Below are 27985 nucleotides of genomic sequence, written 5' to 3'. Positions count from 1 at the left end.
ACCACGTGAGGATATGACAAAAAGACAGCCATCTCTGAACCAGGAAGCAGGCTCTCTCCAGACACCGAATCTGCTGGTGCCTTGATCTTGGACTTCCCAGCCTCCAGAACTGTGAGAAATCAATTTCTGTTGTTTTTAAGCCACCCAGGCTGTGGGACTGAAGGGACTTAGACAAGGACTATAGACAGGGTGGTCAGGAAAGAACCTCTGATGAGGAGAAATTGAAACTGAAACCTGGTATCATATAAAAGAACACTTCAGGCAGAAAGAATAGAAAGTGCAAATGTCCTGAGGCTGGCAAAGGCTTGACATCTTTTAGGTGCCTTATAGAGGTGGTGTGGCTGAGGTGAAGTGAGTGGGTGTGAGGTGATGATGAAGAGATGGAAAGGGAATATGTGGAAAAGCCAGCAGTGGAGTCTCCCAGGATTTCCCGTCATAGAGTTAGCATAGCCTCAGGAAAATGATCAAGGGAAACTCCCAATTTCCTAAAGAAAGAGAGCGCACTGACTGCAGACTATCATTTGAATGAAATGAGCTCACCATGAGGAATTATGCAAGCTCCAACTTAAGCAACAGAAGCAGCAGCAAAATCTCAGGTGAACAGCTGTCTCTCTTCACTGAGAAGAGTGTCTCTGAGGTTCTGAGCTCCTCCTGCAGAGGAAGGGGTGATGTAATGAGCCTCATGACTAGACAGAGTCTGGGCGATGCTCTCCCTGGAGACGCCACCCAAAGCCTTCTGATGTCAGCAGCCGTAATTTGGAGTATTTATTGAAAGAACAGCATCAGCCATAACAACAAATTGTGTTAAGCAATGACAAATTCTGTACAGATGTCAATTTATCGTAAGTGCTAAGAATAGAGAGAGATTAATGGCATTCAAAGTGCAAACATGGAGATTTAGGGCCATTATTATAGAGCTGCAGAGAAGGGCTGTGAGATGCTCTACTGGATTGCTTAAGGATAATGTTGAATCTCGCTTCATTGGTTCCTTATGTAGTTTTCCTTTTGCCAGAAAAGAGGAAGAGCTGGACTAATCCTCAAATTAATCAATCATCCTGCACATTAGTGGTAATGAAAGATCACTGATAGAATAAAGAACTTCTGTTTGATTTCCCCCTTCTTTCTTAGGGACCTAATTTCCTCCTTTATTGGCACCATTTATCATGGTTGAATCAGTCTGTCCATACAGAGAGCACCCAGTGCCTCCTCTCTGGGTACATGGCCACTATGCACAGCCTGTCCAAGTGCCTTGCTCTCATGATGGGTTCACGGAACCCTGTCAGTCTCACAGGCTTCTATGTGTTCCTGATTAACATCAGGGCTTCCTTCTCATTTTTCTGCCTGAGGCAAACCCCGAAGCTGCCCCTGCCTCCCGTAGCTCCTCCTGTCTCCAGCAATGGCTTCAGTCCCCTGAGGTCACCCACCTGCGCCTCTCTTTCATGTGCGTTCCAGCCATGGGGATGGTGTCCCATGAGGCTTGCGCCACTCATGCAAAAGGCTGGAGGCACAGGCTGGGAGGTTATGCAGAAGCATTTCCCATGTCATCTATGCTCTCTCATCTGTGTGCCATATTACCACCTATTCATCTATGAACACCTACACACATTTCAGATCTCAATTTAAGTGTCAGCTACTCCGTGGAGCCTTCCTTGGAACAATTCTTATCCCTTTCTTTATGTTGTTTGCACATTTGAAACTTCTAGTTTATACTTTGGCTCCGCATATAGAACCGTAAGTCCCTTGAGGACAGGGATCGTGTCTCATCTATCTGGGTGTTAATAATGACTACTGCATAGTAGATGCTTGATAGCTCATTATCAAATAAGTTCATTACAGTGAACATCTCTCATTAAGAGAGGCCAGTGAGGTAAAAGGAAGCGTAACACAGCATCCCTGTATTAGTTTGCTTTCCATTTAGCTGGAAACTAAATCTATATAGGAAGACAACTGAAAATTCAAGGCCACAAAAACATAATGTAAGTGGTGCAGAAACAGGTTCTGTGAGTCGGAGGAAGATTAGATTACTTAGGGCTGAAACAGCCAGGCGAGTCTGTGGGTGGTCATGGGATAGTGAGTTGAAGTTTGAAGGTGAGTAGGCCTTGAGCGGATGGGCAAAAGCACCCTAGGCAGCAGGAATGACAAATGATTCAAAAGGAAATTTCAGACAATGGTGAATAGACAACTCTAATTTCACCCTGATGCAATGCTTTTATCAAATCTGTTTTGTATGCAAATTTGTCAATTGGCCCAATAATATCCTCAATAGCATATTTCCCTCTAGTATCGGTTCCAGCCTGGTGGGAGGTGTCACATTTAGTTGCATGTCTCTTTCGCCACCTTTAAACTGTCACATTTCCATAGACTTTCTTTATCTTTTGGGGCTTTGAAATGTTTGAAGAAATCAGCATCTCCCTTTTTAACTTTTCCTTCTAAACAGACATCATTTTTTTGAGCAGTTTTAGAGTCACAGCAAAATTGAGCAGAAAGTAGAGAGTTCCCATATACCCCTGTGCCCACCAACCCCCCTACCCATCACCCCCTACCCTCTGCCACATGCACAGCCTCCCCTACTGTCAACATTCCTCACCAGAGGGGGACATTTGTGATGCAACTACACAGACACATCATAATCTCTCTGAGTCCACAGCTTACAGTAGGGTTCACTCTTGGTGTTGTACGTATGTACACAATTAAATATATGTTTTTCCCTTGTTAATTTATCATTTGACTTATAGGTTCCCAGTCACTGAATCTTAACGGGTAGGGGAAAAAGTTTCTTCCTCCCCTACATTGCCTTCCCTTGTTCTGTGATTACAAACCCCTTGTTCTGTAATTCCATGTCCCTTCGACGGTGTGAATCCTGGTTCTTCACAACATTAACCATTGTACTCATTTGTTCATCTTTATAATACATCTAAAATAGTTTGAATGGCTTTGCCCATACCACTGTAATAAACAAGACTACTAAAAAAGTTTAGGATGTGTTTGCAATTTTTCCCTCACCCCTACCATACTCTGTGTAAGACTGAAGGTTTACACTTAAACCATAAAAATCAGAAGAAAGAATAAAATACTGTTGTTTTAATAATAAGTGTGGACTGCAGCAATAGACAACCAGCAGTGTTATTAGCCTTAGGTGGTACTGTGGCATTGAGCTCAAAGTTATGTCTGTGTACTTTCAGAGCCCACATTTTTATTCACTACATGATGTTCTGCAAGGTCGCAAATGAAGAATAAGTGCGCCTAGAATCAGGAGCAGGAAGTGATTTAGACTCTGAAATGATAATAGACAAGGAAGCAGGCTGACAAGGGCTAGCCACTGGGCAGGACGGATGGATTACAAGGAACACAACCTAAGAAGTTGGAAGGTCAGTGAAAGTTCACTGCAAACCTCAGACCGCCCCCCTCTACCCCCAACTCTTTACTCACCATCTAATTTTAAATGCTTTTCTCTGGAAGAGGACATTCTCTGGAACTTGAGCAATCAGCAGCAGCTCAGAAATGTTAAACAAATACTCCATTGTTCCCCAAGAATTTAAGTCAATAATGATTTTATTCTTCCAGTGAATAAGGTATACAACTCCAATCATCTGAGCTGGCTGACTAGCATCCAGCTCTGAAATATTCTTTGCAATGGTCTGATCTGAAGCTTCACAATAAGGCAGCTACCAACTCCTGCCCCCTCCACCAGCCTTGCCTAACAGGGATTAAGTGTTCCCAAACGGGAGTTTAGGAGAAAGGGCAGGACAGGGCTTGAAGGTGTGCTACTGCTCTGGGTCTGCTCCCTCCCTCTTCCTGGCTACTCTTCTGTGTACCAAACAGAAGGGAGTATGCAAAGGCATCCTTCAGCTGCACTGTTTTGACGCCTTTTCCTCCAACCTTCATCCACTCCTTTGTTTCCTTTATACAATCTTCTCCATCTTATTTCCCCCAGCAGTGATTTTTAATTCCTTCCTGAATTTCAGAATTCCATTTGGTAGATTTTCTTGTTCTCTGAAATACATACTTTGAAATTTCCTTTAGTGAAAGGTTGCTAGTTATAACTCCATTGGGGTGTTTTTTTTTTTTTTTTTTTGGTCTGAAAAGGTTTTATTTTACCTTATTTTTTAAGTAACAGGGTAAATAATTCTCAGTTGGCAATGTTTTTTTTCAGTACTTTAAACATGGTAGTCTTCTGTTTTCTGGCTTCCTTAGTCTCTGATGAGAAGTCAGCTGTCAGCCTGTCATTCCTCTGAAGATAGTCTGTCTTTCTTATTGTACTGAATATTCCTCCTGTGTTCTTTGTTTTGTAAATGAGCCACCTCAGTGAGAATCCCTGGAGTCATCACTTCTGAGGACTCCGCTTCTCCTCTGCTGTTGGACATTCCATTAGTAACAAAGGAGGACCTAGAAGATGTTTTAGGATTCTTGTTGCTATGGTCTAACATTCAAATGTCAACACTTTTGGACATCTATGGACAAAACTTGAAACTCAAAACAGCATAGTCACAAACTTTTGAGGTTAAATAGGAATTGATATCTTACAATGTTTTATTTCTTATTCATGTCTTATGCCTGATATGTGAAAATAAATGCCCAGTCTGTTGTATTGCTGTTAATCTGGGTTTGAAAACCATTCTATTACTTTCTAGCCTTAACTCCGGCAAGTTACTTAGCTTCAAGTTATGGTCATCCGTAGATATAATAATGGAGTCTATCATCATATCTCGTATGACCAGGCCACCCAAGAAGTCTGTTCTCTTGCTCGCTGTACGTCCCTCTGCTCGACCTGCCTCACCTACACCCCACTCACATGACCGACCTTTCCTCTTCATTGTAGAGCCTAATCAGTAAATGCCTACATTTACTTCACCAGGCCCCAGCTAGTGAGTATTCTAATCTTTAGATCAGAACTGTCTTCACTGTGATAGTTTATCAAAGGGTCATGCTTCTCTACTGGTTACCCTGGTAACTGATGAGCCAACCTGACGTCAATTCCCCTTATAAGTGGTAACCTTCCTCCCCACCGGACTGCTGCCGTATCCTGCCTGCGGTTGGTCGCACAAGAAGAGGTGCTGCTCCACAACCTTGCTTGGGATTTGTAAGACCCCCTATCCACTAAGCCACTGCCGTCTCTGTAACTGACTCCGGGCTCTTTCTTTGGTCTTAAGGTTGGACAAGTACAGGGCTTGCAGGCCTGTGGGGGGCAGCCCTACAGTCTCAGGAGTATTAAATGAAAAATTAAACAGCCACACAGGCCAGTGTCATCCTGGTGTTCCACTTCATGGCTCCCTTTCCTCATTGCCTGAAACCAGTCACCAAGTTCTGTACATTTCACCCCTCTTATTTCTTTTACTGTCTACCGCATTTCTTTCCCACTGTTTATTTTAGGTCATCATCATTTCCCCTAGATCATTTTCTGTAATTGCTTCTGGCCCTTCCCTGCTGTCTTCTGCAGCTCCTCTAGGCTCTGACTCAGCCGGACAGGAACCTCCAGGGCTCCCATGGCCCAATGAGCCACGCCCTCCCTCAACTGCTCATCTGTGATTTGCTGCTACATTTGCCTGCAAAATGCTTTCCCTCAAAGTTCCTTCACTCCTACTCGTCTTTCCGGTCCCCACTCAGCTGTGACTTACTCTGGGAACCATTTCCGAATTCTGCAGGAGTCAGACTTCCACTGCTTTTCCTCTTCTGTGCTCTTAAGCACTAACAGTCTTTGTCAGGTAGTGTTTTAACTTCCTGTTTACTTGTTTATATCTCTCACTAGACGGCAAGGTCCCTGAGGGCAGGAGCTCTGTCTGATTCACTCTAGGGCAAGCGCTCACTGTATGTAGCGTGAACAAAGGTGATGCCCATACCCCCTCTCTGTCCTGTATTTGCACAATTGGTTTTCTGCTCCCAAGGACAAAAAATTCATACCTAAGAAGTTTCATCTTTTATCTGCTGCTTCAGCCTAGCGAGAGCTTTTCCCTCATCGGTGTAATTTTCTCTCTCTGTCCTGTCTGACATCTGTCTGTCATGCCAGCTACTGTGATGAAATTTTTCCCCCCATTTTTTAAATTGAAGTATAGTCAGTTTACAATGTTGTGTCGATTTCTGGTGTACAGCATAATGTTTCAGTCATACATATACATACATTTATTCCTTTTCATATTCTTTTTCACTCTAGGTTACTACAAGATATTGAATGTAGTTCCCTGTGCTATACAGTGTTGTTTATCTATTTTATATATAGTAGTTAGTATCTGCAACATCCAAGTCATTTGTAAATACAGTGAACAAGACAGGTCTGAGGAGGCAGCCCCATGTTACAGCATCACCAGGTCTGGATTAGCCAGTTGGGAAAGCAGCCATTGTATTGAGACTCTTATCTGCTGAACTAAAAATGCAAAAATATTCCCTGCATTTCCTACCTTGTCAAGAGACAGAAGAAGCAGGGGGGAAACTCAGTATCATGTATGATTTTAGTGAAGGGGGACGTGCGGTCAAGCACACACTTAGGCAGAGACTTGCTGCTAGTCACGAAGGGCAGATGTCACCGTTACTGATTTTAGTCCTTTTCCAGATATGAGGAGATGCAAGAATTTGGGCTCATAAAATCTCTTGAAAATATCTAACTCTCTGAAGGCCTGTTCAGTCAGTTTTCCCAGAGCACAGATCATTCCTGATCTCCACCCTGAATTCCTTTCATGGGGTGTTGGAGGTCAGCGGCTGCAGCAGCTCGTTCAAGCAGAGTCAGATGCCAAGTGCCAATGTGATCCAGTCTTTGTAGAGACAGATGGCAAGTGCCAATTTTTAGTCAATACTACCATCTAATACTCAGAGTCGCATTCATGTTTTTGCTAATTGCCTCAGTATTACTGTTTTTATAGCAAAAAAATGAAGTTCAGAATAACATGCTGCTTTTAGTTGTCCTGTCTCTATTTTTCTTCAGTCTGGAGCAATTCCTCAGCCTTTTCTTGCCTTTCATGACTTTGACAGTTATTTTGCAGCGTATCTCTTGATTTGGGTTTGCCTGATGTTTCCTCATGGTTAAATTTAAGTTGTGCGTCTTTCAGAGGAATATCAGGGAAGTGACACTGTGCTCTTCTTGTGCCTTTAATGGGAGGCGCATGGCATTTAGACTTGCCCTTTCAACTTACATTATCCACTTTGATCCTTTATTAAGTTAGTGTCACCCACGCTTCTCCGGCGTAGTTACTCTTTTCTCCTTTGTGGTTAATAAGTATTGGGGGAGACCGTACTTTGAAACTATGTAAATATCAAACTCTCAGTTTATTCCTGGATTTATTATATCAGTGTAGCCTCACGGTTTCTCATTTTTTGATAGGTTGTATAATCTGTCACTATCATTATTTACTTTGGTGCTCAAATTGTCACAGATTTGGCCATTGGGAGCTCCTTAAATTGGTTTCTGTGTCCTTTGACATGTTCTCATCATTCTTTGGGTACTTCCTTGCTTTCTGGTACAAGATGGTCCAGTCTTATCTTCTGTGCTCCCCACCCTAGCCCTGGGATCAGCCATTTCCTCAAGGAGCCCAAGGAGCCATTTCTCCAAGGTTCTTTTAAGGGTATGATATTTAAAAGCCAAGTTCTGGGTGCTAAGGGTGCTAGTCACTATTGAAGTGTTGCTATTCCCAGACTCTCTCAAGGGAAGAGCAGATCAAGGGAATATACAAATGTAAATTCACACACACCCCTTTACATCTCTATTTTATATCAGAACTGAAAACCATGACTTCACTCTGTCACCTCCAGTTTCATTCCAATACCACACGGTTTCTTCTAGTTTTCTTGTCTTCCACATTTGTAACTCTCATCTCCTAAATGAGAAAACTGGATCCAACTTTTCTTAAAATAATTATTTATTTGATAAATCCCTGAAGAGTTCCAGAATGTGTCATGATGGCACGAGGATTATTTTAAATTGAAGATATTTGGGAATCAACAAACATTGGAAGAGTCTTCCTCTGAGCTCCCCTTATCTGTAAATACACTGAGGACACTTAATCTTTTCATAGGAAGATAAGAGTTTGTGTATTGTGTGAAAACACACCAAATCCATATTGGGGTAAAAATCCACTTCTTGCTGGCATTTGACGGGAATTCAGTAGGATGAGGATGGGGGTGGTAGGTGAGAACTTGCCTCTCCCTTTCTGTGTATCTCTGTTTCTGGACTAAGATGTGTGAGTGAGTTGTTTTTCAGTTAGACCAAAGGCAATCGGTGAATAGATCCATAAAAGCAACTTTGACCCTGTGAAAAACATAAAAGTCTTAAGAAAACAGATCTTATACTGAGATTTTTTAAACTGAAGTATAGTCAGTTTACAATGTTGTGTCAACTTCTGGTGTACAACATCATGTTTCCGTCATACATATACATACATAGATTCATTTTCATATTCTTTTTCATTATAGGTTACTACCGAATATTAAATATAGTCTGTGCTATACAGAAAAAACTTGTTGTTTATCTATTTTATATATAGTAGTTAGTATAGTAGTTAGTATCTCAAACTCCCAATTTATCCCTTCCCACCCTTTCCCCCCTGGTAACTAAGTTTGTTTTCTATGTTTGTGAGTCTGTTTTTTTTTGTAAATAAGTTCACTGGTGTCTTTTTTTTGTATTTTGCTTTTTTTGGTTCCACATGTAAGTGATATCATGTAATATTTTTCTTTCTCTTTCTGGCTTACTTCACTTAGAATGACGACCCCCTATATTGAGATCTTATATTGCCTTTCTTCCGAGAAGTATTGAGAGGAAGAGCTTTAGAAAAAGAAAACACTTTTAAAGAAACAAAATGTTTCAACTGAGGGTGATCTTAGAAATCATCTTTCTTCGCTCTTTCATTTCTTGGAAAGCAATAGTGAGGCCCAGAGAGGTACAGGACTTGGCCACAGTCACATCCTGCTCCACCGACAGAGGTCTGGTGGCCCAGGTCTGGTGGGGGAAACACCCACACTGTTCCTCACACACCTGTACGCTGGGTGTGGGGTAGCCTCTGCTGCTCAACCATAGCCCTGCTGAGGTCTGCTTCTCTAGCTCATTTATGAGAGATAAAATGGCTTAAAAAAAAAAGAAAAGGTAGAGTTGAGTTTAGGGCAGAACTAGAAAAGCAGAGCAGGATTAAGGATTAGCCTTTCCAGAGAAGTGAGACCCATATTCAGGGAGCGGAAACTCAGGCTGGATCAGATTGCCATTTGGGAAAGCATCAGGACTGGTTTTGTTGTTGTTGTTTTAATCAATTTTGGGGGCTGTGGGGGCAGTAATTAGGGTTACTTATTTATAGAGGAGATCCTGGAGATAGAACCCAGGGCCTCATACATGTTAAGTACGTGCTCTACCACTGAGCTATACCCTCCCCTGTTTGATTCAAAGGGACTGTTTAATTCAGAGCTCAAAAGCACGTCAGCCAGTGGGTCAGGAGGTCAGACTTAGTGACCCCATGAGAGATTCCACTTAAGTACACATGAGGCTTGTCTCCTAAACTGGAGAAGGCTGGACTCTCTTCACTCAGTATGCCTGCATCAACTTCCCCACCCACACGGTCTGTCCCTTGACCATATCTCCTGCCTGTGGGAAAAGACTCACAGTTATGCTGGTTGTAAACATCCTAATGATCAGCACTGGGAGGCGGGCAGGAGACGGAAGATGTGTGATCCAAGAAATTTCTAAGCAAATGACTTTTCTCAAGACCTTGCTTCCTTGGTGGAACCAGCATGTGATGCCAGCATGTGATGAACCAGCAGAGGGGGCTATTGCTTGGAGTAACCATCCTCCTGCGGGGTCTCTTCTTCCTAAACAGGCTCCCCATGATCCCCTGTCCCGCACTTCCTCTCCCTGCCTCCTCTCCCCTCACTCCAGCTGCTCCACTGGAAGTGCCCCTGATTGTACCTCAGTATGAGTCCCCAGTCCCCCAACTCCACTGTGGGGTGGCAGCAAAGCCATCTCTCCTTCTCCCACCACACATCACAGCAGAAAGAGCTAGAAGAGGAAGAGGTCAATATCACAGGAGGAAATTGCAGCCCTTTGGGTGCCCATCTCGGGGGCGGGTTCCTCTCCCATGGCACACCAGGCAGCCTGGTGCAGTGAGAACGCTGCCCTGGAAGTCGGGGACCTGAGACTGGTTTCCACTTCCGCTGCCAAGGCGTGGCTGTCTGACCCTGCTCTGGTCCTCAGTCACCTCGTGTGTGTAATGGGACGCCTGGAAGAAGGTCCCTTCCATTGCTTGTATCCTTCCATTCCTTGAGTTGAAGGCAACTGTCTATCCATATCTTTTACAAATTGAAGTCTTTCATATGGCATTCAAGACACTTCTACTCTGGCAAAATAAAAAAAATTTTTTTTTCTGTGTCATCCCCTGCCTCCTCTTAGCCACATGGAGAAACTTGTTATTTTCTAAGCACACAGTGCTCTGCCTTGAGCGTCTACTTCTTCTGGCTTTTTTTTTCTGTCTGCATTGCCTTATCCCACCCCTTAAAAAAAGAGGAAAAAAAACCCCACATCTATTTATCCTTAAAAGTCCTCCCCAGGGTAACATTTGCTCTGAAACCTTCCCTTATTCCCCCCTCTCCACCCCTTTCCTCCTGTTACTTCCTAAGAACTCCATCCTCAGCTCTGCTGGAGCTCTTACCAAGGTCTGGTTTGTATTACATCTCTAGAGGCTGCTTTTGTTTGGGAGAATTCTCAGCACTTGGGTCTTAAACTCGATCCTTGATTTAATTGCTCAGCTCTTAGGAGGAGACAAAGCAGGTGGCTCTGGGGGAGACTGCAGATTTGAGGTTCCCAGATCCCTCAGGTGCCTTCTATGTTATCAGCTGTTTTCTTTCATATAAGAGTCTTGGTCAGTAATTAATGCCTCTGTGATAAACCACCAGAAAAGCTGGCACAAGTGGCTGTCCCTTATGTAAGGGCTGAGGGCTCTGGTGCTTGCTCTAGAGGTGAGTGTGTTGGGGGGGTCTTCTAAAATGGATGAAACCAGGAGACCACTGAACCACCCAGACTGTAAGGTAGTTTTTCTCTAATCAGGAACCGCAGACATCCAAGTTTCTATCGTCTCAAACAACCTGAGCAATATCTGACCTTGATTTAAGAAGACCCAGAGCGGCTCTTGGGGTGAGAAAGGACATATGGAGAACATGGTCTGTCCTTGGGGCTGAGGAAACAGTGACAGTGTCCGGGAGGCCAGGAGGTGGAGGCGGGAGGGGGGGCCGTCTCTGTGTATTCTGGAGACCAGACTGTTGACTGCACCTGGTGGGCTCACAGGCGACTCAGAGCCACCCTCTGGGAAAGTGCAGCCTGTGCCCAGTTGGCCTCAAACATGGGCTCAGGTGTTGGAACCCCTTTCTTTCCAAGTTTGCACTGCTGGGTGGATGAGGGCGAGATGGGCAAAAAGAGAAATGGGAAGTCTTATATAATGGGAGAAATCAACAGGGACGAAGACCCGCATGGCCTGGAAAACTTCCTGCCCTTTGGTAGTTGACTTGTCATGTGAGGTGAATTGCTGGGGTGTGGGCAGGAGGCTGAAGTTGGGAGAAGACTGCATGCACAATGTTTCACCAGAGAAGGGGTTTCTCAACTGAGGCTGATAAATATATCACTTTGTGACAGGCTTGAGGGGTTGTGCCCTTTGACTCCTAAAAAGACCCCCCGATTACCACTATCCAAAGGGAACTTTGTCTCCGTGGAGCTAGATCCGGGGAGTCCAGGGTCTGGAGCCTCACTCCTGAAGAGGAGCCAGGAAAGCTGTGCTTAATGTGGGAGGGCGGCAGGTGCCCGACTGGAGCAAAGAGATTGCGGGGCGTCGGGGGCCCTTGTCACAGCCTGTCTCTAAGCAGGCTCCTTAGGGCCCAGAGCCCACAGGTGTGGCGTAGTTCTAATCTTCCTGGGCTGCCTTTGAATTTAAAAGGATTTCAGAGATTCGTTTCCATGCATTCTGTGACGGGGGCAAAAATGCACTTCCTTCACTTTCCCACCTGGGCCTGGGACCAGGCGCGTCACTGACGCAGCTTTGTGATGTGATGTGGTCTTGGGAGCCTGCCTGGAACACTCGAGTGCATTCCCCTTCCACCCCTCCCAAGAGTGCAGACTTGGGACCTGGATAGCTCAGCCACACTCAGTGGCAGCAGAGCGGTTGGAAAGAGCTGCAGGAAATCCGATGTTAGCGCATGGAGGGACCCCTAAATTAGAAAGCTCACCCACCAAAGTGTGGGTCCTTGCCTCCAGCTGTGAAAGAATTGACACAGCAGATGCAGAGGAATGAAGTGGAGAGCCGCTTTATTGCTCAGAAGGGGAGATGGAAGGAATGTGCTCCAGCAGAGAGAAGGAAAGAAAGGTCCTGGAGCGGGGAAAGGATGCGCTCCAGCGAGGAGCTGTCACCCAAGGTGGCCGATAGAGAAGGCTCCAGCTCCTGATGGGGTCATAGGGCCTTTTATTAGAAGGCTCTGCCATCCTTGTCTTCATTCCAGTGTGGTGTTAGTTATTTTCTGTGACAGGATCCTCCCTCAGACATCAGCCCTGAAACCAAAAGCAATTAGCAGAAACTTCCATGGGAGCAAAGGAGAAGATAGTGGGGTCTGTCCTTGGATTTTAAGCAGCCAGCTGTATAAGAGAAGTGCTCTGCCTTTCCATCAGCTGGGCACTTCCTTCCCCTTGGTGTTAGTTAACCAGGGTCAGTACACCTGCCGAACCCCCTCTCTCCCTGGCCCTGCACAGTCCTCTCACAAGGGCCTGGGATGCCAGGGGCCTTCATACCTGCCGGAACTCACTGGACATCATCCCCTGGTTTCTCACTTGCCTGCATCTGGATATCCTCCCCACACACCATCCTCTCCATACTCAAGCTCATTCACAGTCTTGGAGAGATTTTGGGGTGTCAGGAAATGCATCCCACTATCCCCCCTCCAAATCAATCTATATCCACCCTTATCAAATGAAGTTCTTTAATAAGAAGATGAAAAAATTCTATACTACACTTGGAATAAGGCTTAAAATATATATTCAATTTTCCTGAATTCTAAATTGTTCTGGATTCTTAAGGAGGAAGATAAGGGAACGGAGGGGACAAGGAGCTTCTGCACAGATGTGTGGAGGAGATGAGAAGGGGAGGAAGCTCAGAAAGGAGAACTGAGACCTGAAGGCAGAATAGGCCTTTGCAGAAGTTACACCCCTGCCCCTCCGTGCCCCCCAAATACCCGCAGACCCAGCCTACTTCCTCAGACATGATTGTCTGAGAATCAACTCACAAGTGGGTATGTCCAAAAACTTTCAGTGTCTGAGACCAAAGGAAGGAAGGGGAGAGGAAGAGCCCCCAGATGAAGGGAACTGAAGATGGTGATCTCCAGAAGTTAACACAAATTGTAAACCAACTATATTTTAATTAAAAAAAAAAACATAGTTCTCTGACTCTGCCTTCCTCCCTGCAGTTGCCCAGCTCCGTGCTATGACCTCTTATTGATCAGTGTTCACCAGGGAGTGGCCTGAGTTCAGAGAGTCAGGGAAGAGGAGCCTGCGGCCAGGACTGAGCTTTCTACAAGACAGGAAGAGCTAGTGGTGGGAGAAGTGCTGGTCATCATCTCAGCTTAACCTCCATCCCTGTCCTTCCCACTCTCCATACAATCAATCATTAAAAACAATAATCTTACATCTTAGGCTTAGACTCACATGTGGGAAAGCTGCGTTGTAGGATGTCATCACGGCAGTTCCTTTATCTCACCTCTGTGGTTACCTGAGTTGTGCGGAACCTCGGTGGGAGGAGTCAGGGGCAGCACTGGCTTCAGATATCTCTTTGGATACGTCCTCCATCCTTCCCTTGCTGCCTCCCCTTTCGATCACTGATCGACTCCTTTGCCTGCCTCCACTTTTCCACCCTTTCCTGTTCTAATTTTATTCTACTTTCTTATGTTGTGAGTTTGACAAGGAACCCTGAAACACTGTTGTCTGTGTGTGTATGTCTCTGTATGTCTGTGTGTGTGCGTGTGTTTGTGGGGGCTGTGTTGAGCCTTTGGAGCCAGCCTAATGGCAGAACATCCTTGAGATTTTCTGAACCTTTCTTGTAAAAACATCCTCACCCTCCACCTACCTTCTTCTTTGCTTTTTCAAAGATCATGTGGAAATGAACAAAACCACTCAGATGGGAACAAAGAAACTCTATGTATTCAGTAAACTTACTATAGAAGGACGTCAACCACTATCACTTGCGTTTGGCAAAGACTCAAAACCGGAAAAGTGGGAAAGTTCTATGGTGAAAAAAAGGGAAGCTTTCAGAAGGTGTGCCCTGATTGGAGGCTGTTGGCATGGAGCTGGAGGTGGGCTGCCCAGAAGCCAGACAACTTTGTGATTGGTTAGACATGCATATTTGGCGTTCTCCAGTTGGTCCTAATTTGAGCCACTGGAGACAAAAATTAGGGAAACTTTCAGTTATTAATCAAATCGTGCTAACCCAAAGGCCAGCAGCCAACTTGTTTTGCCTCAGGGGTTCCTGTTTGGCTTTCTGGGCTGGTGTGCTCTGTAGAGTGGGTTGGCTTTCTGGATTTATTGCTGCTGATTGTGGGTCAGAAGTTTATCTTTACGTATAGTCTCGCCATTGTCTGTTTGTCCATTTAGTCTCTCCAGCCCTCTTTTTGTTTATTCCCTCACTTCCAAGAGGTTGGCCAATTTAGGGAAAGCTAGAATTCCAGATCTTCATTGCCCAGAAACAGTTTGGTTAACTTCATAGTCAACTGTATTGCAAGATCTTCCTGATCCTTCTATTGTATCATCATGGTGGTCATCTGAGGAGAGAACGGCTGTGGAGAAGTATTTAAGATTCTGGATAAAATGCAACAGATCAGTATAATGACCACTCTCACTAAAACAAGAATAATTAATAGTCCCTCTGAGGTACTTCAAGACCAGGAACCCAACTGGCCAACCCAGGCCAACAGAACAAATCCTACAGACCATGAGGATCAACCTTAGACATCCAAATGTCTTCTTCTTTAGGGCAATGGATAGCCTGTTAGACTTGCCTATTTCATGGGCAAGTGCTGCAAGAAACATTAGCAATGCCATAGCCATCACCATGTCTGGCCCACAAGAAATCTAAAGCAATGTGATTGTCCATCACTGCTCATACCGATGAGCTGGGACTGATGTGTATTCCATCTCGGGCAGACGTGGTATCATTCATAACTTCTGCCAGAGTTAGTGGTAAGTTCCTTAAAGACTTCTTTCTATTTGTAGAATTCTCACTGATGAGAACACTGCCCTGATTATTCAAATAAAAATTGAGCCAGCAATTCCCCCAAGTACTGTGCCTGAATAATCCAGAATGGCCCCATATGGATTTGATGCCTAAATTGGAATTTCCAGCCTTGGTGATTTATAGAGTTAGGGTCTCTGTATACAAACAAATCTTGGAGTACTATTCCTAACATTCATGAGGTATTAGTCTGTGGCAAACAGGACCATGCATCCTGATCCCAAAGGAAGTAGTATCCAGCGGGGACACATGGAGATCCAGGAAAAAGGGGGTTGTTCATGCCATGAGGTTAGAACCAAGGCCTTATATCATATGTTTGGATTGCTGCTAGTCTCTTCCAGGTGTTAAGAGTTGGGCTTATCACCCTACAAAGATTGTTGAGTTCAAATTTAGAATTATCTAGGGTCTGGAAAAGAGATTTTAATAATTGTTTTTTTGTTTGTTTGTTTTTCCCCTGGGAGAGAAGGACACTAGCAAAATCACCAGCTGAGTTGTTTAGAGTCAGTTGTCCATCTAGATGCAGGTAGAAAAGCCATCAGCTATGATTACTTGTGGCGTCATTTGACGGTATCAGAATTTCCTACAGGTTTTTAAAATGTCATGAGTATTTTGACAGGTGTTGCATTGGCTCTGTAGATTACTTTGAGTAGGATGGCCATTTTGTTAATATTGATTCTTCCAATCCAAAAGTACAAGATATCTTTCCATTTCTTTGTATCATCTTCAATTTCCTTCATCAATGTTATACAATTTGCAGAGTATAAGTAACCTCCTTGGTTAAGTTTATTTCTAGGTATTTTGTTGTTTTTGATGCAATGGAAATGTCTGTGCCAGTTAGAAGATTCTGGTTTTTGCAGTCAAAAAGAAAAGTGGATGAAGGGCTACAAATTGTAAAATATTCTTCTTATGGGTGAGTTGTATTCCATTACATATATATGCTGCATCTTCTTTATACTCATCTATTGATGTGCACTTAGGGTGCTTCCATATCTTGGCAATTATAAATAATGTTGCTAAATAAATAAATAAATAAATATTGTGGCTTTTAATAGTGGGGTGTATGTATCTTTTTTAATTAATTCTTATCTTGTGGTTGGCTTTATTCCTTTGACAACTATGTAAGTTTAAAAAGCTAAAGCTCTAAATGTTCTTAGAAACAACAAACAGCACATATATGGAAATTTAAAAATATGTGCAGTATATTGTATATGCCAATTTACATGCAATATATTATATATGTGCAGTCAAATTGTAACAATTATACCTAATAAAACTGAAAAATGGGGGGAAAAAAAGAGAATTGCCCACAGGTTTTAATCATGGGGATCTGGTGATGGTTGGTATATCCGTCAGTGGTAAGATTGGTAACAGTGGGTATGGTTTGGGATAATCTAAAAATGGTATTAGAATGAGTATTTTTTTGTCTTTTTAAATTTATTGAGGTATAAATGATAAAACTGTAAGATCCTTAAAGTTTATAACGTGACAATTTGATAAACGTATGCATTGTGAAAGGATTCTTTCCACTGAGTTACATAACATGCATAACTTCATATATTTACCTTTTTAGAACCAGTATGTTCCGACCTAACAATTGTAATAAGGAGTAAGAAAAGAGAAAATGTCTCATTATGGGTGGATGACAACAAGGGGCTTGTAGAAAATAAAAGAAGAATTATAAGCAAAAAGATGAAAACAAATTGAATTTTGGTCTTGTGTAGAAGCTATCTGTTATCTGCCGTCATCTGCTTGTTCCGAAGGTCTTAGGTTAGCTGTCTACTTCTGAAGACTGGCAGCCTCTGAAGGATCTCTGAGAATCCCAAGTTTGAAATCTTGTACTGAAATAGCCTTCCAATTATGTGGAATTCTCAATTGCTTCTTTAGTTGTGAACTGTGAACCCAAAGACTGATTTCCTAGAATTTCCCTGCCATATTTGTTGTTAACAGTATTTTGATAAGGTCCCTTCCAGTGAAGTGCAAGAATAGTTTTTCTCTGATGTCTCTTCTCATAGGTAAAATCCCCTGGTTGAAGATAGCGAAGAAATTGTTTAGAAAGAGGTTGTAGGAAGGTGGCCTTAACCTGTCGGTAACAGGACTGGGTATAGCACATCAGTGCCTCGCAATATTTTGTCATGTCTGCATGTGGAAGGATGAGATTAGTCTTGGAGGTGAACTCCAAATGCGTGTGCCTTCCTGTTATCAGTTCATAGGGGGATAAACTATGTATTCCCGAGAGAGCAGCCTGTATGGTCATAAGGAGAGTGGGTGGGAGTTGCTGTGGGCAAGAGAGCTCAAGAATTTCTGAAAATATTGCTGATTTTAATATTGCTAATTTTAATCTAAAGATGCTACTGGGTGGAAAGGACAGCTTTCCCCTTTTTTATTTTTATTTTTTTTGAGGTTGTTTTTTGTTGTTGTTGTTGTTGTTTTTTAGTTTCCTGTAGTAAGTTTTTAGTTTTTGAGTAAGAGGTAACAACTTGCAGAGTTCTTTGATAATAGTTCCCATGAAACAAATGCCTCCTTCACTTGATATAAAAGTTGGGATGCCCCAGCTTGAAAACACTAAAACAAGCAGGTTGTTAATGACTGTAAAGGCTACAGCCCTTGGGCAAGGAAATGCTACAACTCATCCTGAAAACTGACATACAATAGCTAAAACATATTTAAATTCCATGGAAGGTGGAAGCTAGGTAAATGTCTAAAAGATGTCCAAAGGGCACTTGCAGCTTTCATTCATGGCCATGTCCCACCTTTACAGTTCTTCCAGAATTGAATTGTTGGCAGGTAACAGATGACCCTGTTGGGGTTCAGGGCAGGCTAGCACAAAATACGCCAAGGTGCCATATTAATTTTTTTATATTGATTATTTTGAATTAAATTTACTTAAGAAACGTAAGTGCAAAACAGACACTCTGTTGCTCCCTTTTGTCTCCCTGAAAGCAGGAAATAAGTCTCCCATGTGAAAGGTACCATCCCTGTGCCAAGAGGTAGAAAGACATCCTTATCACAGAGACAAGGATTTCAAGGCTGAGAAGGCTGCAAACAAATCTTGTTCTTTCTGTACTAATTTACTGCCCCAAGCCTAAACTCTGTCTTTTTTTTTTTTTTAATTTTTATTGAAGTCTAGTCAGTTTACACTATTGTATCAATTTCTGGTGTACAGCATAATACTTATACATGTACATACATATGTTCCTTTTTACATTCTTTTTCATTATAGGTTACTACAAGATATTGAATATAATTCCCTATGCCACACAGTAGGTCTTTATTGTTTATCTATTTTATATATAGTAGTTAGTATCTGCAATCCCAAACTCCCAATTTATCCCTTCTCACACCCTTTCCCCCGGTAACCATAAGTTTATTTTTTATGTTTGTGTGTCTGTTTCTGCTTTGTAAATAAGTTCATTTTTGTCATTTCTTTACATTCCACATATAAGTGATATCATACAGTATTTTTTTTTTCTTTCTGGCTTACTGCACTTAGTAGGATGATCACCAGGTCCATCTATGTTGCTGCAAATGGCATTATTTTACTCTTTTTCATGGCTGAGTTGTTTTCCATTGTATGTGTATATATATATATATATATATATATATATATATATATATATACCACATCTTTATCCAGTCATCTGTTGATGGACATTTAGGTTGTTTCCACGTCTTGGCTATTGTAAATAGTGCTGCTATGAACACTGGGATGCATGTGCCCTTTTGAATTAGAGTTCCCTCTGGATATATGCCCAAGAGTGGGATTGCTAGATCATATGGTAAGTCTGTTTTTAGTTTTTTGAGGACTGTCTGTACTGTTTTCCATAATGGCAGCACCAAACTACATTCCCACCAACAGCTTAGGAGGGTTCCCTTTTCTCCACACCCTCTCCAACTTTTATCATTTCTAGATTTTTTAATGATGGCCATTCTGACTGGTATAAGGTGATACCTCATTGTAGTTTTGATTTGCATTTCTCTGATAATTAGTGATATTGAGCATTTTTTCTTGTGTCCACTGGCCATTTGTATGTCTTCACTGGACAAATGCTTGTTTAGGTCTTCTGCCCATTTTTGGATTGGGTTGTTTGTTTTTTGTTAATTTGTATGAACTGTTTATATATCCTGGAAATTAAGCCCTTGTCAATTGCATCATTTACAAATATTTTCTCCTGTTCTGTAGGTTGTCTTTTAGTTTTGTTTGTAGTTTCCTTTGCTGTGCAAAAGCTTCTAAGTTTAATTAGGTCCCATTTGTTTATTTTTGCTTATGTTTCTATTGCATGGGTAGACCGTCCAGGAGAACATTACTGAGATTTATGTCAGAGCCAAACTCTGCTTAGATTCTTCACCAGTTGAGCACCCAAGCCTAAGTTTCTTTGACCTGTCAATCCCTCACCAATTTATTGTTTCTTTGTTTGAAAAGTATAAAAAGCTGCCTGCCTTGGACATGGCTTTGGTCCTACTTCTAAGAGACCTCTGTGTACATGAACTGATTTTTTTCCCCTCCTGTTAATCTGTCTTTAATTAATAACCCAATCAAAAGAACTCAAGAAGAGTAGGAGGGATATATTCCCTGACTGACAGTTGTCATAGTCAGCATGATACTGGCTGGACCTCACTCTCGCCTAAGGCTGCTGCAGCCAGGAGACCTTGGGATATCGGACAAAGGCTGGCAGAAGGTAAGATTTTTCATCACATCAGCCTCCTGGATGTCTAGCTGCAGGATTCAGTGGAAGAGAAAGTTGTGGGAGTCCTTTTTCTCTCTTTCTAAATTTAAATTAGTGGGAGAAAAATTATTTTTGGAATTAGTTCCTCAGACATAGTATCTCTGATATTGATCCTTTTTCTCTCAGAGATGATCATTGTTTTTCTTTGTCTTTCTCTTTTGTCATTTGTCACATGGAGGAAAAACCTGAGGGCAGAACACAGGCAAAGGCCCTGTGAACTTGCTTTTCAAACTGGCCTCACAGACTGCTGAGTTAATGGTTCTCACTAGACTGCTGTCTGTTTAGACAAACTTTGCTGTGGGTCCTCTACGTAAAAACAAGATGAGGTTTTTCCTTTTGTCTTGTTCTCTATCCTGAGAGCTTGGCTTTATGATCAAATACTCTCTCTGGTCTCCACCATTGGGAAGGTGCACCTACCAGGGTGCACCTTGGTGGCCAGTCGAATAGACTGGGGTTGCAAGACACAAAGGCACAGTGGCCGTCTCTATGATCAGCCATTCCAGCCCCCAGGGGAGTTTGTCATAAGAAGTCTCGATCCATAAGGTGCTTTTGTCATCTCAACTTTCATTGCTTTTTTAATGTTTGAAAATAGTCCATTCGAGGAGCACATATCTGTTTTCACAGATTAGCAGGTCTGTGAGTTGAGGCATCCCACATTCTTGTGCGAAACTGGAGACGCCATTTTCACTACTGCATTCTTACTGCCTGTACCAACAAAGGCTTTTATTTTCTTAGACTAACTCTGAGAGTGAACTTTCTGGATCTTGTGAGGGCTGCATACTCTTTTGTGAGAGGACTAATGTCTTTGGTTAAGCCATGAAAAGACTTACTCATTTGAATTTTTATTTGAGATTAATATAAGATCTTACTCACTGATGGGCAGATATGGATCCTTTGAGTTTGCTATACTTGAAGGAAAAAGATTTTAGCAAATTGTCTTTCTAAAACCAAATTAAAAACTGGTTAAATTAAAAAAAATGAATACAATGTATACAGGCATACCTTGAAGATACTGTGGCTTTGGTTCCAGATTACTACAATAAAGTGAATATCACAATAAGACAAATCACATGAATTCTTTTGCTTCCCAGTGCATATTAAAGTTACATTTACACTATACTGTAGTTTAAGTGTGCAAAACATTGTTTCTAAAAAAAAAAGTATATACCTTAATTAAAAATACTTTATTGCTAGAAGATGCTGACCATCACCTGAACCTTCAGCAAGTAACAGTCTTCTTGCTGATAGAGGACCTTGCCTCGATGTTGATGGCAGCTGACTGATCGGGGTGGTGAGCGCTAAAGATTGGGTGGCTGTGGCAATTTATAAAAATAAGACAACAGTGAAGTTTGCTGCACCAATTGGCTCTTCCTTTCAGGAAAAATTTCTCTATAGCACAGAATGCTGTTTGATAGCATTTTACCCACAGTAGAACTTCTTTCAAAACTGGAGTCAGTCCTATCAACCCACTGTTTTATCAACTGAGTTTAGGTTGTATTCTAAATCCTTTGTTATCATATCAATAATCTTCACCAGGAGTAGATCCCATCTCAGGAAACTGCTTCCTTTGCTCATCCATTGGTTAAAGTTTTCTCATGAGACTGCAGCAATTAAATCACCTCTTCAGGCTCGACGTTTTTTTTTCTTTTTTTTTTAGTTCTTGAATGTGTATTCTTTACTAGCTTTTGATTGAAAATGAAAGACGTGCAGGACTCTTCTCTGTTCCCTTGAAGACTTAGAGGTCATCATGAGATTATTAATTGGTTTCAGCATTCTTTGTTTACTGATGTGGTTGCAGTATTTTCATTCACATGGCAGTATTTTTGTTCACATACAGCAATGTTGAAATTAGATCAATTAATAATCTCATAATGACTTCTAAGTATTCAAGGGAACAGGGAAAAGTCGTGCGCATCTTTCAATTTCAATCAAAGCCGGAAGTGATTAAGATGAGCAAGGAAGGCATAGCACAAGCCAAGACAGGCAGAGAGCTAGGCCTCTTGCGCCAGTCAAGCTGTGAATGCAAAGGAAAAGGTCTTGAAGGAAATTAAAAGTGCTACTTTTAAAAAAGTAAAAAAAAAAAAAAAAAAAAGAAAAAGAAAGTGAACAGATGAATAATAAGAAAGAAAAACATCTTTATTGCTGATATGGAAAAAGTTTTAGTGGTCTGAATAGAGTATCAAACCAGCCAGAGTATTCCCTTAAGCCAAAGCCTGATCCAGAACAAGGTCTCAACTCTCTACAATTCTATAAAAGCTGAAAGAGGTGGGGAAGTGGCTAAAGAAAACTTTGAAGCTAGCAGGGGCTGCTTCATGAGGTTTAAGGAAGGAAACTGTCTCTACAACACAAAACTGCAAGGTGAAGCAGCACGGTGATGGTGAAGCAGCACGGTGATGGAGAAGCAGGTGATGGAGAAGCTTCAATAAGTTATCCAGAAGAGCTAGCTAAGATCATTCATCAACGTGACTACAGTAAGTAACAGATTTTTCAGTGTAGACAACATCCTTCTTTTGGTAGAAGATGCCAGCTAGGACTTTCATAGCTACAGAGGAGAAGTCAATGCCTGGCCACAGAGCTTCAAAATACTGACTGACTTTTAATAGGGGCTAATGCAGCAGGGGAATTTCTGTTGAATCCAATGGTCATTTACCATTCTTCAAATCTGGAGCCCTTAAGAATGATGCTTAATCTACTCAGCCTGTGCTCTATAAATGGGACAGTAAACCCTGGAAGACAGCACATCTGCTTACATCATGGCTTACTGAATATTTTAAGTTCCCTGTTGAGAGCTACTGCTCAGACAAAGATTCTATAGAATGGGTCACTTGGAGGTATCATGATGCCATTCTAAGTCTTCGGCAATTTCATGGTGGATATTTCTTGGAGAAATTCACATAATACCGGTTTGAAGTCATCTGGTGCCTCCAAGCAGTGGTCTTGAGAGCTTTGGGGATTATTTGAGTGAAGAAAGCAAGTAGAATTTTTCCATTCTTCTTTTTCCAAAATCAGGGACTGAATTTTGATATATTATAATGACCATTTGAATCCTTCCAGAGATTTATTCCTTGAAGTTTAGATACAATCATAATCTTGGTTAGAGCAGCTTATTTGCTATAATAGTCTGCTAGAACAACCCTTTTCCTTCCATATTCTCTCTTTTAATGTGGCTTCAGTATTTATAGTAACCACCCTCTACGGAGTAGGAATACATCTAAAAGTTCCTTTACTTGCTATTATGATGCTTGTTTCTAAAGCATCCTCAAATCACATACTGTTCCAAAAGCAGACCTGCTGTGTGTATGTACGTTGACTCGTTGACTCGTTTACTCTCTGGTCTTTGGCTAGTTCACAAGCTCGAGTAAGTGCTATTAAGTTCTGCCACCTCAGCTGATTCTACCTCGGGTAGAGGGCTATATTCTGAAGAGCTTGGTTAGTGATGGCATATCCTGCTTTTTAACCTTCAATTTCAGTTTTGAGGTATGATCCATCAGTACACAAAATTAGGCAGGGTTCTCAATAGCAGTCTCTAATAAATCTAAGTGAGACAAGAAGTTCCTTACCTGAGATAAATGGATCCTGAGGCTCCCCTTCTTCTGCACTGAGCTGGAGAAGGGCAGGATTCAGGATGCTTCCGTGGTGAACAATACATGAGATGGAGAGAGTAAGAGAGTTCTATAAGGGACTGGTTGATGGGCTGGAAAGTGTCGTGTGTTCTCAGTCAGTAGCAATGTCTTACTGCGTGAGGAACCATGAATCAAGCAAGGAACCTAGAACCAGTTTAGTAGACATTTCAGAAATTTTTACAGCAACAGCTATTGCACAAAGGAAATGAAGTCAAGGGAAAGGCTATAGTAAGGACGGGTTTTTGATGGTTTCCATGAAGTTGAATGAAAACCCCAAGGGCTTGTCCAGTTTGCCACGCACAAATAGGTAAAATGACTTGGTATAGTTCGGGAAGCCTAGGAGGATGTAAGCTATTGAAGAACCGTATTTGGGTGACAGAAGTCTTGTTCATATTTGAATTGTGATTCTGAAATCTTGTTGGACCAACTCCCTGGAATTCTTCTGGCAATGGAAAGGTGCCAAAAGAATCACTACATTTGTGCAGCCAAACCCAACAACTTGGTGGGACTCACCTGACAAACCATCCCATCAGGCACCTTGAGGGCAGGCCCTGTAATTTACCTCTGCATTCCACTGTTGAATGAATGAATGAACAAGTTCAAAATTGGCCATTGTGGGCACCCACTCAGATGCACAGATTTGATATGAAGGTTATTATAAACGGAAGATATCTGAGCCTCAGCAGATGCTGAAAGAAGCTTTTTTGGAGCTTCCCTTATCTGAGTAAATGCAGAATCTTCTGAGAGCAAAGCTGCTATAAATAAATCCCCTCTCAGGGGAGGTTTATAGTCAGGAAGAAAACAGACAGCTTGCACTTGAATAGACACACATTATCACAAACTATTTTACATCTTATTAGTTCCCTAAAAGCTCATTTTTCTTTTCTCAAAAAAAAAAAAAAGCGCCATTTTTTTACCATATAGTCTGTACTTGTCCCAATCCCATGCCACCTCCATCTTTCCCCTATTAAGCTGGTGTATAAGCCTTTATCCCTAGCTGTTCAGGGAACCACTTCTTTTGTGCTCCTCCATATGCATATGAATAAATTTTGTCAGTTCTTCTGTTAACCTGTCTTTTGTCAGTTAATTTGCAGACTCCTTGACTTTAGCATAAGTAGGTAGATGAAAAGTTTTCCTTGCAACACTACTGAGGAGGATATGAATACCACCTACACACTAAGAGAGAAACAAAACATGGGTGGAGAGTCAGGTGGTGGGCAAACTACGGGAACATGAAACTAAAGGATTATGCCACACCACGCCTTCCTTAACATCACTTCCACTTCCAAATTTATATGCATGAGGAAATAATGTTGACTTTACCAAAGATTTTTTGAATATCATGTGGCAAAACAATTTTAAGTTTCCCCCTTAGTGGAGAGGGTATAGCTCAGTGGTAGAGTGGGTGCTTAACTGCACCAGGTCCTGGGGTCATTCCCAAGCACCTCCACTGGGAAAAAAAAAAAAAACCTAAGTACCTCCACCCACCAAAAAACCAAAATTTTAAATTCCCCCTTATAGAATTCTCTTCTTCCCACCAAGTTACCTCTCTTCTCTCTTTCCCCTCCCGTTCCCGCTCCTGGGCTTTCAAACTGCCTGCTCTTTTTACCTCTGGATTTTAGCAGAACAAAAGCCTGGTAGTTACTTGACTCCGCCTCCTGGAGAAAGCAAATCAGAGATCACCAAGTGTTATTTAAACAGGGTGTTTGGGAGGATCTTAACCACACCCCATGTGAACAATATTAAGAACTAACATTTATGGATGCTTTCTAAGCACTGCTCCAAGCCCTCTGCATCTTATCTTACTTTGTGTTAGCAATAGATCTAAGAGGACCATGTTATTATCATAACCATTTTAAAGAGGAGGAAACTTGCCCAGCTCTTAAGATGCTAAACCAGAATTTGGACTGAGAGAGTGTAAACCTAGAGCATGGAGAGATATTTTGATAATTCTCACTCCAGGGGGATTAAAATTATGTGTATATATACACACACACACACACACACACACACACATATCTGAATATATATACATATATCTGAATCACTTTGCTATACACCTGAAACTAACACAATATTGTAAATCAATGGTATTTTTAAAATAAATAAAAATAAAATTGTCCTCCAGCAAACAAAGGCTCTATACTGGAGGGAATTACACTGCTAAGAAATATAATGTTCTCCATTTCTTCTCTAAAGGGGATTTTGCATTTTGACTTATCTTTAGTTCCTCTACTCCATTCTGACTAGTGGGGTGAGAGGTCACTGTAGATGCGAAAACCACACACTCTCCTCTAATAGCGCAGGAGCATTGAAGTGGCCAGAACTGGGTTAGAACGCAGAGGCGTCCTTCTCTGTGTTCTTGTACTCTCCCGCTTCTTCTCCAGATCTGGGACGCCTTCCAGCCGGGAGCAGCTGGCCGCCTCTCCCTGGTTTCCCTGGGAGAGATGTGGAATTCCTGCCTAAGCAGCTCCAGGTGGGAGAGAGAGCAGGTCCATTCCCCTCCCTCTCCCTTGACCACACGCGCCCTTTGCTAACCTCCAAGGGCTACTTGGTGAAAGTGGCTCCCAAGGAGACAAGTAGGGCTCGGGTGAGGTTCGGGCATCACTGCTATAGGGGCTTTCTCTGCTTCCTGTGGAAAGAAAGGCTCTCATAGGCAAAGGCTCACTCCGTGTAGTAGCCCTGAAAAGAGGGTGACCTGTGTAATTCCCCACCCCTTCCGCACATTATCCTTGCTCTCCTGTGGACCGGGGCCAAGATGCTCCTCCCACCCCTCTCTTCTCAGAAGCCAAGCCCCTTTTCAGTCCGTATATAAAGTGCACTCTCCCGGGATCGCGTGTTGCAGACACTGCCTTCCACGCTCTCTCTCAGAGACCGAGCTAGAGACCCAGGTAAGCAAACCAAGAGGTGGTCTCAGGTGCTGCTTCTGCTTGAGGGTTGGAGAGGAGGGAAGCAGAGTGGGTGAGGGCAGCCCGAGAAAGCTTGAGACAGGCAAACATCAGCTGGGGCACAGCTGGGGTCATGCATGGGGCATGCAGGCTGCTCGGACCCATGGGGCTAGGGAAGGAGAAGTCCCCCAGTTTGAGGAAGGAGAGCTTCTTCCTTTGGGATTCAGTGGCTTCCCTTTATGTGCCAGCATCAGGCAGTGGGGCGGAGTTTCCCTTGTGTTGTAGGACAGCGGGGCTGTCAGCCCTGGTCCTGGATGAATACTGCGTGGTATCTCAGGTATACAATTTGGCTTATTCAAAATTTGGCTCATTTATTTCATGATTTATTCAAAAGCATCTTCTAATGAGCCACATGAGCACTGGGTACAAAAGTAAGAAAGGTGTTTTATTTTTCAAATGTATTATATCAAAAGTACTTCTGTATTCAAAGTTAGGACTGCTAGGATTTTTGGTCATTTCTGGGGTCACTACCCAGAAGGGAGGATGGCCTCTGTGTAAGGAGTGGGAGTCAAATGCTCATGAAGAATTGTATATGTGAGTGTCTCATTACTTGGAAGAACTCACTGGGAGAGGGATATCTTTCTGGTTAACCTGTGGGAGGTGGTAAGCCAGGGAGGCTACAGGTGAGAGCTGGGGTTCTCTGGTGATGCTTCCTCCCACCGCATTTCCCAGGTAGGCTCCCCCAGGAGTGTGAGGCAACCATGGTTCAGAAGTTCCAGCTCCTGTTCCTGCTGGTGGTGTTGGGGTGGGTCCAGCCTTCCCTGGGCTCGGAAACGGCGGCCGAGAAGTTTGAGCGGCAGCACATGGACAGCGACGGCTCCTCCAGCAGCAACTCCAACTACTGCAACCAAATGATGAAGCGTCGTGAAATGACAGGTGGATATTGCAAGCCAGTGAACACCTTTATTCATGAGTCCCTGGAAGATGTGCAGGCCGTCTGCTCCCAGGAAAGCGTCACCTGCAAAAATGGGCAGACCAACTGCCACCAGAGCACATCCACCATGCACATCACAGACTGCCGTGAAACGGGCAGTTCCAAGTACCCCAACTGTGCATACAAGGCCAGCAATCTGCAGAAACACATCATCATAGCCTGTGAGGGGAAACCGTACGTGCCAGTCCACTTCGACGCTTCGGTGTAGCTGTCCATCTGAGGCCGGAGCAGCAAGATATCCCATTTGATCATGAAGGCATCTGTCTCTCCTTTCTTGTTTCCTTGCCCTCAGAGCAACTACGCAGCACGCACACACGCTTCCCTGGCCTCACATTGCCCCTGCGTGGTTTAGGGGTAGAGGGGTGGCTTGTGAGTTGGGGCCCATGTTACCCACTTCACTGCTTCTTTCAATAAAACACAGCTGCAGTCACCTGAATTCCTGATGCGGTCCCCATCTGGGAACTAACTGTATGTGTGATCACTTCCTGCCAGGGCTGAGAACCGTGACTCTCAGCAGCTTTGGTGAGAGGCGAAT

At 42.8% G+C, this 27985-nt stretch overlaps 1 protein-coding gene across 1 annotated transcript; it reads left to right on the top strand.

Annotated features, from left to right (window-relative positions):
• LOC102526523 (ribonuclease pancreatic) lies at positions 1 to 27946 on the top strand. The gene is made up of 2 exons (XM_072963952.1): positions 1 to 111; positions 27189 to 27946. Exon 2 carries the CDS (start codon positions 27218 to 27220, stop codon positions 27656 to 27658), a length of 441 nt encoding a protein of 146 aa, XP_072820053.1. The 5' UTR covers positions 1 to 111; positions 27189 to 27217; the 3' UTR covers positions 27659 to 27946.
• Positions 27947 to 27985: the final 39 nt, after the last annotated feature.

Source organism: Vicugna pacos, chromosome 6 (assembly GCF_048564905.1).
Source record: "Vicugna pacos chromosome 6, VicPac4, whole genome shotgun sequence".
Lineage (NCBI taxonomy): Eukaryota > Metazoa > Chordata > Mammalia > Artiodactyla > Camelidae > Vicugna > Vicugna pacos.
Note: the sequence above shows the minus strand (reverse complement) of the source record. Positions and strands in the feature narration are given on the sequence as shown.

Excerpts from the sequence above, each read along its gene's own strand:
- LOC102526523 (XM_072963952.1), top strand. The coding sequence starts at position 27,218 with ATGGTTCAGAAGTTCCAGCTCCTGTTCCTGCTGGTGGTGTTGGGGTGG.